At 36.6% G+C, this 14,322-nt stretch overlaps 1 protein-coding gene across 4 annotated transcripts in view; it reads left to right on the forward strand.

The window, feature by feature from the left end:
* The window catches only part of LOC149555931 (5'-3' exonuclease family protein), a 234,784-nt gene that overhangs the window by 83,043 nt on the left and 137,419 nt on the right, over positions 1–14,322 (forward strand). For 3 of the 4 annotated variants that reach the window (XM_089830036.1, XM_089830038.1, XM_089830037.1), the window contains exons 7-8: positions 403–459; positions 2,984–3,111. In XM_089830036.1, the coding sequence (XP_089686162.1) occupies positions 403–459; positions 2,984–3,111 (185 nt within the window). The remainder of the gene's footprint in view (positions 1–402; positions 460–2,983; positions 3,112–14,322) is intronic. The other variant, XM_089830039.1, reaches the window with a different exon arrangement.

Here is a 14,322-nt window from a genome sequence, read left to right on the forward strand (position 1 = left end):
ATTTAATGAGCATATATGACATTGCTAGTCCCTTCTCATGATTTTATACTCTTGCTTTTGTTAGATTCTTCCTGGAAGGATTGCATTCTCATGAAGCTCTTTTCACTCTAGCCATTATAATCTGGGTATTGACCATTTGAAGTTTATTCTGAGTTATATTATATTTCTTGTATACTTAGTTCTTTTTTACCTATTGGTATTGAATGTTGACTTGACCCCTTATACTTCTCTTTTGAAATTGAAAGTGCTCTAGTCCCCTTGACATCCTTTCTGTCATTTGTGAATGGTAATATAATTGCTTCTTCTTTTCTTTGATTCTTTTTTCATTGGTTGAAGTGATGTTTCTTGGAGTGTTCCATGTTACTGACCTTGAGTAACATGTCTATGTTCCATTTTTATTAGGAGAGCCATGTTGTTACAACCCTAACGATTCATGCCAACAAGTTCTCATGTCAAAAGGTATGACGCTTTCACCTAACTTAGATTTGTGGATTCTGAACATTATTGTCATGATTGAGTTTAAGGTTTTGGGACTAGGTGTGTTTTTCAGATCTTTTTTAACTCATGTTATACCTTGTATAGTGGTGTTGTTTTTTAGACGCTCACATTTGTAAAGATTAACTACAAGATTGTACCTCGTCCTCCAAGTTGATTCCTTTGGATTGTTCTATCTACCTGGACAACATACTTAGGCTGATCATGCAGACATTCTTGTCTGGTTGAGAAGTAGACATGCTATTAGTCTACTCTTATATTATTTTATTTAAGTGCTTAATTGACGTGTTTTTTTCCTTCTAGTTATATTCATACCTTATGCTTTGATTTGATCAGATATGATACATAAATTTTCTTTTCTTTTATCTCATCTATACATCGTGTAGCATCTTATTTCATTGAATATTTTTATTCACCAGAGGATTTCAATTTTCTTAATTAATTTTTTTTACATTTTTGAGCAGTCTGGGATCTTGTATATTTAAATTGTTGCTACTAATGATTACCTTTGACATTACACTTTTGGCTGGCAATTGTTAAGCTGTATATTTTTTGATTTTCAAGTGGAGAAACTGGGTATTGAGCAGGATTCAGTTTCTTCTGTTGACTACTGGTGACAGGCCAAAGGAAGCGAGCTGTCAGCTCTTCAACTGCAAGTGTTTGTTTTAATTTATCAGGAGTTATTTTTGAAACATAAGTGTCATGGAGTCTGCTAACCATAATGATGCAAGTACAATGATAATGAGATATTATACATATTTTTTCATAGTTATTGAATCTCATGCACTCTCTAAAAATCAACTTTTAACTTTTTTACTTGGGCAGCATTTTTGATGTTTCAGACAGTTTGTTGTTGATAAATGGTCTATATTAATTCTGGGGCAGCCATGCATAGAACTACGGTTTGTCATGTTTTGCTTTTTATTTTAATTTTTTGTATACATCTGGGCTCAGGTTACCACAGTAGAAATAGTGCTATATAGCTACTATTTTAATAGTGTGTAATTTTTTGCTAATATTTTAATAGTGTGTAATACATGGCATAATAATTGTTGATTGGAACTATTTCTAAATTTTTTATTCAATCATTGCATTTGTTAGTCAACAGTGAAGTCTATCTTACAAGAAGTTATTTTTAATTTCATTCTTATAAATAATGCACGGGAGAATTAGGCTTCATTGTGTCTTTTTTATTTTCTTTAGCAATAATTAGTCATTATTTCTAAATTTATGGAAGGAATGAATATTACTGCAGTCAAAATAAATGGCTATTATCGAGTGCAGGTGCATATATGTTTAAATTATGTCAATGAAGATCTGAATATGAGGGCATATAATAATTTTGAGTACATTTAGCTACCTTGTTACACCGTTTGTGTTTGCACTTTATGTGTGGTATCAGCCAATTGTATTGTTTGGTTGACTTCTTCTAATCTATCAACTGCTCATAAAGAGAAGCAATAATCTGCAAAAAGTTAAGATTATATTTGTTTCATCATGAATTGTGGAGCCAAGTGACTTTTTGCTTGAAAAATCCCAATTCGTGAAAAAATTGTTGACCTAATTTTGAATGATTTTTGGCATTTGAATTGGGTTATAATCATGAAAAAATCCACTCAAAATGGTAAAAAGGTGAAAAAATCACTGATAAAACCTGCAAAACCCTAGAATTACTCACAAAATTACTGAATCCCTATGAAATAGGGCCAGTTCAAGGACAGAATTAAAATTGATGCAGAATCGGTGTGTCAATATTTCGTTATCCAGTCCCTTAGTTTTCTTTCCGACCTTTGGAAAGCCCTAAACAAAAGAGAAATGACAGTCAAATTTGAAGGGCCTAAATCATCCAAAATTGTGTGGGGCATACGAGATAGTGTTGAAGGAGCTGAAGTTTAGAAAAAGCTAGTTGTCTCTTTTTCTAAATTTTTTTATATTTTTCTGAAATCCAACTTTCTCCATTTTTTCAAAAGAATCTTATACTTTTGGGTTTTGCTGTTTTCCAAAGCTATTTTTCAAGTACATAAATTTGTAAACAAATAATTGGGCACATTGTTTATGTTATTGAGTCACAGTTTCACCAGAGATTTATCCCTCAAGCACCTTTTGTTGTGTTTTACATTGCATTCTTTATAAAGTAGAGCTACAATATTCCTTCAAATAATGTATTTGTAATTAAGAAACCTATGTAACCTGTCACAACATGAACACTGAGGATTAACTCTTATGAAATGACTGCTAAAGTTTATGCTATAGGTCACTCTCACAGTATAGCTATGTTAAATTCACATATTCAATCAGTAATGATGATTTGGGTGAAAGATTTAATTTGTTTGAGGGACCAAGATGTTTTCTTTTAGCTAAGATTTTTTTTTTTGTTAGATTCTTGATTTTAAATGGTCGAGAGTGGTTTTTCTTTTCGTTGTATTGTTTCTTTTGCATATGATATAACAAGTTCTAAACTTGTTTGACAATTGTGTTATGGTTGAAGGTTTGACTTTCAGGCATACCATGTATCCTGCTTATAAGGGCAACCGCATTCCTACTCCTGATACTGTAGTTCAGGCTCTCCAGTATTTGAAGGCAGCTTTGAAGGCCATGTCACTCAAAGTTATTGAGGTGTGCATTCTGAATGCATTGAAATGGCAGAGCAAACAAAAGACAAGCTCTAGATTAAATCATTGCAGAAATAGATATTGAAACATGATAATTTTTATTATTAATTGGGATTCTCATAGACTGAATTTACATTACAGTGCATTACGTTGTCTTACAAAGGTTCACTTTTGCATAGAAAATTGTTCCAAACTATGTTACGAGAAAGTAACTCTAAAACCAATGCACATTATTAATTATTGAATGTTAAAAGTAACACCTATTTTTTATTCAGCCTAACTATAGAGTATAATTGTTTTTTAATGTAGCCTAACTGTATATTGTAAATGTAAGATTAATGCCAACATCTCCGATCTCCCACTCTCTCCCTTCCTGTATCACATCAATGAAACAAAGTGTGAAAAATTGCATGAGTGAACACAACTGGCAATTTGGAGATCTTATGAAGCACCTCAATCGAATCTCCTCAGTCACCCAGAACACACCAAACGGGTCAGATTAGGGGATGTCTTGATTGTTGAAAATTAACCCATGAATTGAGACATACTCTCCTATTGACAACAAAAACATTTGTTTTGTATTGGGCCATATTCAATTATCCATGGATAGATACCTCTAAGTCTAGGGATTGAGATGTACTATATAGTCAACTGTTCATAAAATAATATATAATATATATGCTAAGTTTGTGGATTGAGACATACTTATCTATCCACTGATACAGCACATGATATTGCCAAGTATCCACACAGTCAACAGTTTATGGAGTGAGACTCCGCAACAATGCACAGATATAACACATGATAGTGCCATGTACACCCTACTCCTTGGCACACTGAATACAATTCATCAAGATTTGCCCTCTTTGATTACATAGAAACATTTAAAAACTTTATCCTTCTCTATTGAAATGATGAGCTTCTTCTTGACAAGCAGAGCAATTTCTTCATTAAATAATTGATTATATTAGTCAGCTTTTTTTGTCTATCAAAGAAGAAATCAAAGTTTCCAATCTCGTATTAAGTTTCTGTAATATAAATAATGTTCTTCAAACTTGAAGGCATATTACTCAATGAACTTGCTTTAGCATAATAATCTTCAATTTCAGAATTAATACCAGCAAGTTGATTATGAAGAGATCCAAATTTGTTGATGTGCTGAACTGTACTTTCACCTTCATTCATATATATCCCAATAAGTTTTTTTCCTTGATTTACATCTTGGAACTAGAAGCTTTGGGATCATCCCAGATTTGTTTTGAGATCTTTGTAAGATCATCGTGATAAATATGCATCTAATAATCCTACACTAATGAGCGCTGTTGGTTTACGATCTTTAAATTTCTTTTTCATTTTGTGGCTTCATCTACATCTTGGGACTTTTTTTTTTATCAGTGATAGTTGCTTTTGGCTGGAGCTTAGAAAGTTAGAAACCAATGGGGGGTCATAACGGGGGACTCCCTCTTTGAGAACAAGCTGGGGCACTAACACCTACTCCTTTAATCACCACAGGGAAACCAACAAGTTAATTTTGAAGAGATCCAAATTTATCGGTGTGCTGAACTATATATTCACCTTCATTCATTGTTGGCCCAATAAGTTTTTTCCTTGGTTTACATCTTGGAACTAGAAACTCTGGGAGCCAAATAATGTTTCAAGACCATCTGCGTTTGTTTTGAGATCTTTGTAAGATCAATGTGATAAATATGCATCTAATAATCCTAGACTAATGAGTTTTGTGGGTTTATGATTTTTAAAATTGTTCATTTTGTGGCTTGTTCTACGTCTTGTGACCTTTTTTTTTTGATTAGTGACAATTTCTTTTGATTGGAGCTTTGAACCATTGGGGTCAAAACGGGGACCTCATCCCTGAGAACAAGCTGAGGCATTAACACCTACAACTATAATCACCAGGGGGAAACCCTCCTTCCTGCCATATATAATCTTTAGCATGACCACCATTGTCATCCCAACCAACAACTACCCACATGGCCACCAAGGTGGGTCCAAACCAGTATTAACACTTGTGTTTGGTCCAGACGGGTATTTGAACCTTGGTTGCACCATTAGCAATGCAACCAAGTCACCACTACACCACAAGGTGATTCTCTCATCTTTTGACTTTTTTATGTTTCCAGAATACCCTATAAATTTGTTTGAATTAAAATCAGTTGCACCTTGATTCATAACATATTAAAATCATTCCCCTCAAACTTGACATATGATTTCACTATACGAGTTCAAAATGAAAAAAGTTCAGCTTCCTTTCAAGCAATTATTCTTTTGAAAGATATAAATTTGGCGTTTTGAACACAACATTTTGAATTTGAACCCATGAGCTCTTTGTAATCAAAACTAAAACCTTCACTAACTTACCTAACATAGTTGAAATGGTACCATGGCAAAAGTTAAAGCACTTGTCACTTACTGCCCTTATTTCAAAATATATGAAAAAGTATTCAGTTTGAGAATAGGCTTGATGGGATTGTATTTTTCAGTCTTGCAAGTGACTATGCCAGTAAAAAAATGACTAGTTGATAATTATATAATCCTTGACCTACTGCTTAGCAAGCACGCTTCTTGATTTGTCAAAAAAACAATAGCAAATGAATAGCCATATTTATTGGCACGGAATAGACAGCATGATAATTGTTGTCTTTTCAACAATCACAACAAGGAATGGATGTGAATATCTTATTCTCATAGAATCTTTGTAGAAGCCTTGAGGGGCAGAATACACACTGGTAAGATTTTTTCCTTTCTATGCATCTCTCTAGCCACTTAGAATCATATGCCACTGACCACACCTCCTAGTATCTCAGAAAATAATAAACAATAATTTCATGCAATGCTAACGGAATATAACACCCATAATTTAATAATGGTGGCCCATGTTGGTAAACAGTTTGTCCCTCACCTTGAATTGGCTTTACCTTGACTCCTTATGTCCAAGGTGATGAGAAACAAGCTATCTACAACAGATTGGATTAGTGCAATCTGATGTCACTAATCCCTGAATTGAAGGGTACAGCTCCCCTATATGCAAGATGTGCAATGAATTATGTTTTAATGTGATCAAAAGGGTAACCAGGGGTATGCTCTTAACCTGAGAGCAAAAGAGGCTAACCAAGATGCTCATAGACATAAGCAACCTAGGCGAGGTTTTAGGTCTAACACTAACTCTACTCCTACTCCTAAATGCACATTAAACTTACTAAATGCAGTCAGCAACAAGAAAGTAGAAAAGATTAAATGATGCAGTAAGACTCAGCTCACCCTGTCAAGCTACAACAACTCTCAGATTGCCCCTAACTCGAACAGTTTCTCACTAGCTAGACCCACTCTTTGGCACTATATGAAATGCAGCCAAGGAAAAGAGCATAAATGCATATGATGACAACACTCGGATTGCTTGAGTTGTTAATCCTTACTAACTCTTAGATTAGCTAGCCGTTAACACTTTCACATGCACTTGGCCTACAATTCCGAGGAGAAAGCTAATCTACATGTATGTTAGCTTGGAAAACCGGAGACAACGAATGGAAAGCAAATAACTAGACATCATCAGATCCTCCCCTACAACCTTTTGATTCTCACTCAATAGTCTCTGCTACAGGGGGAAAGATTGCAAAACAAATTGCCGATCCTTTCTATTAACTTAGAAAATTACATATATAGGCCCCCTCTTAGTATTCTTGGCCAGTTACAGATTCATCAGTTCCATTAACAGAGTACGTGAATCGCTTAGAAATCCAACAGTCATTAGTTAGAATTCCATACTTTAGAGAAAGAAAAGAAGAAAATATTAGAAACTCTCAATAATGATTAATATTCCTCTGTGATGTGTAGCAGTCATCATGGTGCCAAAATTTGTATTTCATATCTCAACGGTCACTGTAGATTTAAATCTCTATCGTCGATCTTCTATCAATGATCATGATTAAAACATTAAAACCCTTTTTACTTTTTCCCTTTTTGCTTCTTCGCAACCATCATTCGTTTGATGTCTTCTTCCCATGCGACGATGCGATCAATAGATTTTTACTTGTTCGCGACCTTAAACCAAGATTGACTTAAACTGCCAGCGACGATGCGACCTATAGCTTTTCATTGCATCGCTACGTTAACTCAAGGTTTCATTTAACTCCTTGCGACCATGCGAACACTTGTTGTCGTTCCTTCGCATCTTCAAACCCCAGGTTACCTTCAATTGCTTGCAACCTTGCGATCTTTGGTATTCGCAGCTTCGCTGAGTTGACTCCGAGTTATCTTTACCCACTCGTGATAGTGTGACAGTGCAAATTGCTGATCTTGGGTTACTTTTCGTAGTTTCGCCACTTAAAGTCTTTTAACTGTTTTACTATAGGTGACGTTGCGATCACCTCACACTTAATTGTCTAGATCACTTTTCGCAGCTTCGTAGGTCAAATTTGAGAGTCAATTTAAACCTTTGCGATTGTGCGACTAGAGCAGTCATTACTTAACAACATAATCTTCAAGTTCCCCTTAACTGCCAACGACCATGCGATCATGCAATTTAGACGCTTTCGCTCTGTCGTTACCTTAACTCTGAGTTACCTCTAGTCACCAACGACCATGCAATTCTTCTTTTTTCGCTGCTTCATGGACTTGACCCGTGATTAACTTAACTTGCTTACGACCTTGCAATCATGGGATTTATACACTTTCGCTTTGTTGCTGCCTTAACTTCAAGAAAGCTTTAACTGCGTGCGACCTTGGGATAATTGTTTAGGACTAACTGTTACTGCATTCTCCAGGTTGCAACTTAAAATATATTGAATACTTCTTGGCTAGCGACCTTGCGCACACCCTTGATCTGATCTTCATTTGACGACCAAGGATCTATCTTGAAAGGCAATTAACTTTCAACCATCCAATCACATTTGCTCCTTTTATTGATTGACTTTTCCTCTCATCCACGTAGCTGCTTGATACAAATCAATTTCTCTGCATTCTGAGCCCGATCATTGCGATATCTTCCTGGAAAACTGTAACACAACGCAAATCTTCACGTTGAACATGATTAAGAATTGGGAATGATGGATCAGTAAAGTTTCCAAACCTTCTTCTCATCAGGGGAATGCATGAACAAACCCTCCAAAACCTAATCACCTAGCCTTTTGACTAGTGCATTGCTCAAATGATTTCTCGCATTAGGTTAGCTCAAGGGGATGATGAGAAGAGAGATCATCCTAAAGGCAATCTAGACACAAACATGACATCACATTGACTTAATCCTAATCCTAGAAGTTTGAAAAGTATAGGGGATTGAAATCATGGCAACAACCCACACTGTTGATGTACAACATCAAACAAAACTTTCAAGTAAAAACCAAAAACAAATGTGTCTTTTGTTGGGTGACAATCTTTTAAGTCACTTTGATCACAACTTACAAAACCCTAGATAGTTTGCAATTGACAATTTTAAGGATCAATTGCAAAACAGTGGTTCCAACCACAACATGTGAGATAGAGTCTCTCCTTCTTGTCAAGGAAGGCTTCCCCCTCTTTTGCTACTAGAGTCAACAAAACACCCAACTGCTATTTACACTAAGCTAAATCAGGGTGGGTCATTCACCCTATTCTCTTATTTCAGAATAGATGTTACTATTGCGATACGACCTTAAAGCAATAGTGTATTTTTCTTGCAAAGAATCTTTTGGAGCAATAATCTGGTAAATAGAAGATTAGACATAAGAATAACCTTTAGTGTACCAGCATTTTATGTAACCAAAAAACTTGTGAAAGCTCAAAGGTTTTCTATGGCTTCCTATGATATTTTAAGAACAAGGAAAAACATGCGTAGCTCAAAGTCTTCACCACGTATTCCACCTTGTATGCACAAATTGAGAAAGTAAAAGCAACACAAACCTTGCAAGTTACCTCCGTGTTTGTGTGTCCTACAATAGCTTCAAACTTGATACACAACTCAAAGTTTGCAAGAACAAACTTGAAACCAAAGTAAAACTCTGAACATGATAAGCAACTTAAAGCTTGCAAGATTGTGTTCAAATTGCTGTTGAACAATAGTACAAAACTCACAATCAACTCAAGAAAATTTCGTCAAACCGTAGTTTGGATTGACACAATCTAAAAACAACCTGTCTCTTTTTATTGAAAGCAATTTAATCTACATCCAAGCACAAGCTCTTAGAGTGCATATGCAAATTGATAGAGTTTTCTTGCATTGCCAAAAGATTTGAAATACAATGAGCGACCTCATTTATTTTTAGGGAAGGAGTGTAGAAAAAAGGTGAAGGAAAAGGGGAAACCCTTAACTACCTTTGACTTATTCAAGATTACAAAGCCTAATTTACATGTAATTTGATTACATGTTACAACTTTGCAGGTGATTACTATCATGTGCAATTACAACTTGTTACCCAATTACATGTAATTTGTCAAGAAAACTACACTTATTTATAAAGCATGTGAAAATAATTAAGTGTGACAAGACACAACTTCTGCTAAATCATCCTTTGTATGGCCTTCATGTTGGTACACAATGTTAATGTTTGAAATGTTCGGGTTTTGTGAAAGCGTCTTGAATTGGAATATGAATATGCATCCTTGATTGTTTTACATTGATAGCATCAACAAACCAGCTACTTGAAATCAGTCTTGAAAACTTTCTATGCTTTCAATCATTTTCATTTTCACCTCCTTGCTTAAGCATGTATAAAGAAGTGGGAACATTTTCCTCTTCTTCTTGCAAGTTGGTGTTTTAAAGTCCCATTACAAGTTATTTTGGAAAGTACTTGCCGCCTACAAACGGGTTTTGAAGTCCATTTGCAAGTTTGAAAAAGAGTCAAAAAGTGCTTGGAAAACACTTGAAGGGGGGCTTTCTAGTTCGTATTACAAATATGGGGAAAAAATTTTCTCTTTTTCTGGAAGACAAGCCTACCAACAAGGTTTTTAATCCCTAGTGCACGTGAAGGGAAAATACATACTTGGGCTTTTTCTTTGTGGGAAGAATGTACTTCTCTTCTTACATCATTTTGGGAGGAACTTGTATTGTTGTGAGAACAATACAATCAAACTTTTAAAGCCAAAATTTTTCTTTTGAATCACCAACCATGTAGAAAAATCGCTCAAGAATATGATAGAAGAACAATTGAAACAAGAAAAACTTGCATCACTTGGAACCAAAGCCGCTGCCTAAGGCAGCGTAAAGATGTTTAAACTCATAACTCTATATTGATGTTTTTGAAGTAATAGTAGCCAAAATGCACTAGAATTCTCCTCTATTAATATGATTTTGCCATCTTTGATGATTCCTCCACAAAAGGTCACGAATGAGAAACAATTTGCTTGAGAATAACATGACTGGTTCAACCTGGAAGATGCGATTTTTAATGAAGATTGCATGTCACAATGTAAGAGAACCTAAAAACAGTGCCTATAGAGACAAACACATTTTTAATAAGTGAAAACAAGCCACAAATCCTTGGTCTTCCTTGGATGAGTTTTACACTTGCTGCTACGAATTTGAAACAAGCTTCTTATTCCTCTAATGCCATTTTGTGCCATAGATGGGCTTTGAGGAAATCACTACAAGCATAGATTGTATTTCCTTGCAAAACACATCAACAATGCCCTATACGGGTTTTTTCATGCACACTACAAGTTTAAAAATGCTAGAACAAAATGACGAGCTTTGTATAGGAAACAACATGCCCAAACGCTGCATTGTATTATCTATGTAATGTTCTCGTCATAAAATAAATAATTAATCAAACCTTTATTAATGGACCGATTGATTTAGTATATCTTAGACCCATTTTTATTTAATTGTTTCTGTAGGTAGGTGTGGCCGTTGGCTATCTTTGTAAACACTCGGAAAGTTCTCCGACGGGTATTTAAGCACGACATGTAGGTAGTAGTTGGTATGCGGTTTGGATTATTTCTTTGTACTGTGAATTCTTGTTAAAGTTCTATATTGTTCGTGATTTTGGAAATGAAAGATCTTCCCTACTTGGCTAATTCGGTTTCAGTGGGATTCAACCCTCACCCTATTCCATCTGTGGATCACTTTGCTTCGGGTCTAGCACATCTGGAGCACCATCTAAGTATGCAATTATATTTTGTGATCAGGAATGCAACTTCTGGTATATGCGAGTACTAATTTGTCATTTTTCGTGTTGATTACATAATTATATGATTTGCGTTATCATTGATAATTACTTCTTATTGTTGATTCACCCTTTGTGTAGCCCTCACCACTCCATCCCTCTCGCTACGCTCTTCACCTACCAAGGCCTTCCTATAACCGTACCTATCTATCCCCATCCCCACCATATATCTCACCAACCCAACTACCGTACGACCACCTTGACTACCCTACAACATCCTTCCATGCACTTCCCCACACCCAACAACTCACCATACAACCTATTGATTAGACTGTATGATATCCCAGCCTGGTGCACCTAACCGTACAATATCCACTTTGACGGTACATTCCCATTCAAGTGTACGACCTCCACAATCATTCCATCATCTAGCTTCTTGAGTGGGAGAAGGGAACAATAACATTATAGTGGTATCAAAGCAAACGATCCTACCAACCTATAGATAGTGAATGAAGGTTTATAGCCAGAAGAGAAGAAGATCCCATTCGGTTCATAGAATGGCGGAACAAGAACCCATTGCTGTTGAACTCATGGCACTACTAAGAAATCTTTCGAGGAATTAGGTGCAGATCAATGATACTCAACGACTTATGGAAGAAAGTCTCAGGCAATTGGTAGACAATAAAATATCCGGTGAACAAAATGGTCACAACGTGGACTCAGTGTCAAGTAAGGCAAACCCTCATCCAACACACTCTTGACGTTCCATGTTGTATTTCCCTCCACGAACAACGGTATTACATGGAGGAAAGTAGACAACCTTTGAGGAAGTTCAAGAACAATTGAGAGAAGACTGAAAGAATGTAAATTTGGAGGAGGATATATCCTACAAAGATTACGCAAAACTGAGAATGAGATATTCCGAAGGTGGAAACCGAGGATATTTTAACGATGATCTTAGAAGAAAGTTGAGTAAGGTAAATTTGTCACCATTTGATGGATCCAGGTCCATATCTGCTCAAGCATGGGTAATGAAGGTCGATACTTACTTCCAACTTAATCCAATGCCAGAAGAAGAAGCAATCAAATTTACAGCAATACACTTGGAGGGAGTGGTGCATGAATGGTGGCATCACGACACCATCACACTGGGGCATGACCAAATAAACACTTATGCGGAATTCATTGAAAGATTGATAGATCGATTTGATGGTAAAGATTCGGAACTTAATTTCAAAGAATTGGCACAAGTGAGGCAAATTGGATTGGTCGACTAGTACACCACAAAATTTTAGAAACTCTCTGTTTTGGTCGAGGACATTTCCGAAAGGAGACGGATAGTGCTCTTCATGGACAGACTGATGCAACAACTGAGGGGTTGGGTAAAAGGTTTCAATCCTACCACCCTTCCGAAGGCTATAAAGAAGGCATGGAGCATGGCATCATCATCGACATCATCCTCTTGAGGTTACTCACACTCTAGATCGATAGTATTTCCAAAGGACAAAGATAACAATCCTCTTCCGAAGAAGCTTTTGTTGGACGAAGCTATCAGACAGGAGCTCTGAAGGAATAAATTATGCTTCAATTACAAGGGATTGTGGGAGCCTAGGCACAGATGGCTTGGTAAAGGAAAAATACACTATTAAAGTTGTATTGATGATGAGGACGATTGGGAGGTTCTACCAATAGAAGATAACCATCCCCATGAGGACACCAAAATGGTCAATCTGAACTGTACAGAGAGAATTGCAGCATTAGTACGGCACATAGGAACCATCACCTTAGCCGGGAGCCCGAGATGTATGGTATTTCGTGTACGGAGAACCCTTCAAGGACAAAGGGCCATGGTGATGCTTGATAGTGGAGCGATTATGAACTTCATAAACTCATCTTTCGTGAAAGGGAAAGGTCTACCTACTGAGATGCACGCAGGATTCCAGGTCAAGGTCGTCAAAGGGACACCTTTGCCTTGTACGCACCTTGTTCCCCAACTAAGTATCACCATGGCTAACCACACTGTGACAAAGGATTTCTTTATAGTGGACCTAGATGATATGGAGGTTATTATGGGCATATAGTGGATGGGGACACTTGATGAATACACTTAGAGCTTTAAACGGATGGACTTCACTTTTGTTGTCGATGGGAAGAAGGTTGTTCTTCATGGAATGGCCAATGAGGGACTGAGGGAAGTTTCAGCACAACGGATGTAGGCGTTTTTTTAGCATGATGACATTGCATGGGCTGCACATTGTTTCATTTTGGCGGAACCTATAAAAGGATAACAGACACTTTACTGGGATGATGATCTTCAAAATATTTTGAGTACCTATGATAAAGTTTTTATAGACATTCCTCTTGGCATACCCCCCATCACGGGTTTGAACATACCAAACCAGTTATCACTACACCTTACCGTCATCCCAAGAAATTCAAATATGAGATCGAAAAGACGATTCAGGAGCTGCTTGAGAAAGGATGGATCCGTCCCAACTCTAGCCCTTTTCATCATTAGTGGTTTTGGTAAAAAGGAAAGATGTGACGATGCACGTGTGTAACTACCGTGTGCTGAATTAGAAGACAATAAAAAACAAATACCTTATTCCCAAGATCAATGAATTGTTGGACAGGCTGCATGGTGTGGTTTATTTTTCTAAAATAGATCTCCGTTTCGGATATTATCAAATTTGCATGTGGGAAGAAGACGACTTTCCATTGTCACTACAAGCATTATGAGTTCCTAATCATGTTGTTCAGTTTAACAAATGCACCAATTACTTTTCAGTCTTGCATGAATCACATCTTCAACAAACAACTACGTAAGTACTTGTTGGTATTCTTTGACGATATCCTTATTTACAACAAAACTTGGGAAGAACACCTAAAACACTTGAATGAAGTCCTAGGGATCATGAAGGCTCAGTGTTTGTTTGCCAAATATGGAGTGCAGGTCCACCAAGAGAAGATTCAAGCTATCTTGAATTGGCCACCACCAAAATCGCTCTTTGAGTTGCGAGGGTTCTTAGGTTTGTGCAGTTACTATCGGAGGTTTGTAAACAGTTTCTCTCAGCTTAGCGCACTGTTAACAGATCTAAGAAAGGCTCCTTTCAATGGAATGA

The sequence above is a fragment of the Cupressus sempervirens genome, chromosome 5, assembly GCF_028749045.1.
Source record: "Cupressus sempervirens isolate cs-2001-9-10 chromosome 5, ASM2874904v1, whole genome shotgun sequence".
NCBI classification, from domain to species: domain Eukaryota; kingdom Viridiplantae; phylum Streptophyta; class Pinopsida; order Cupressales; family Cupressaceae; genus Cupressus; species Cupressus sempervirens.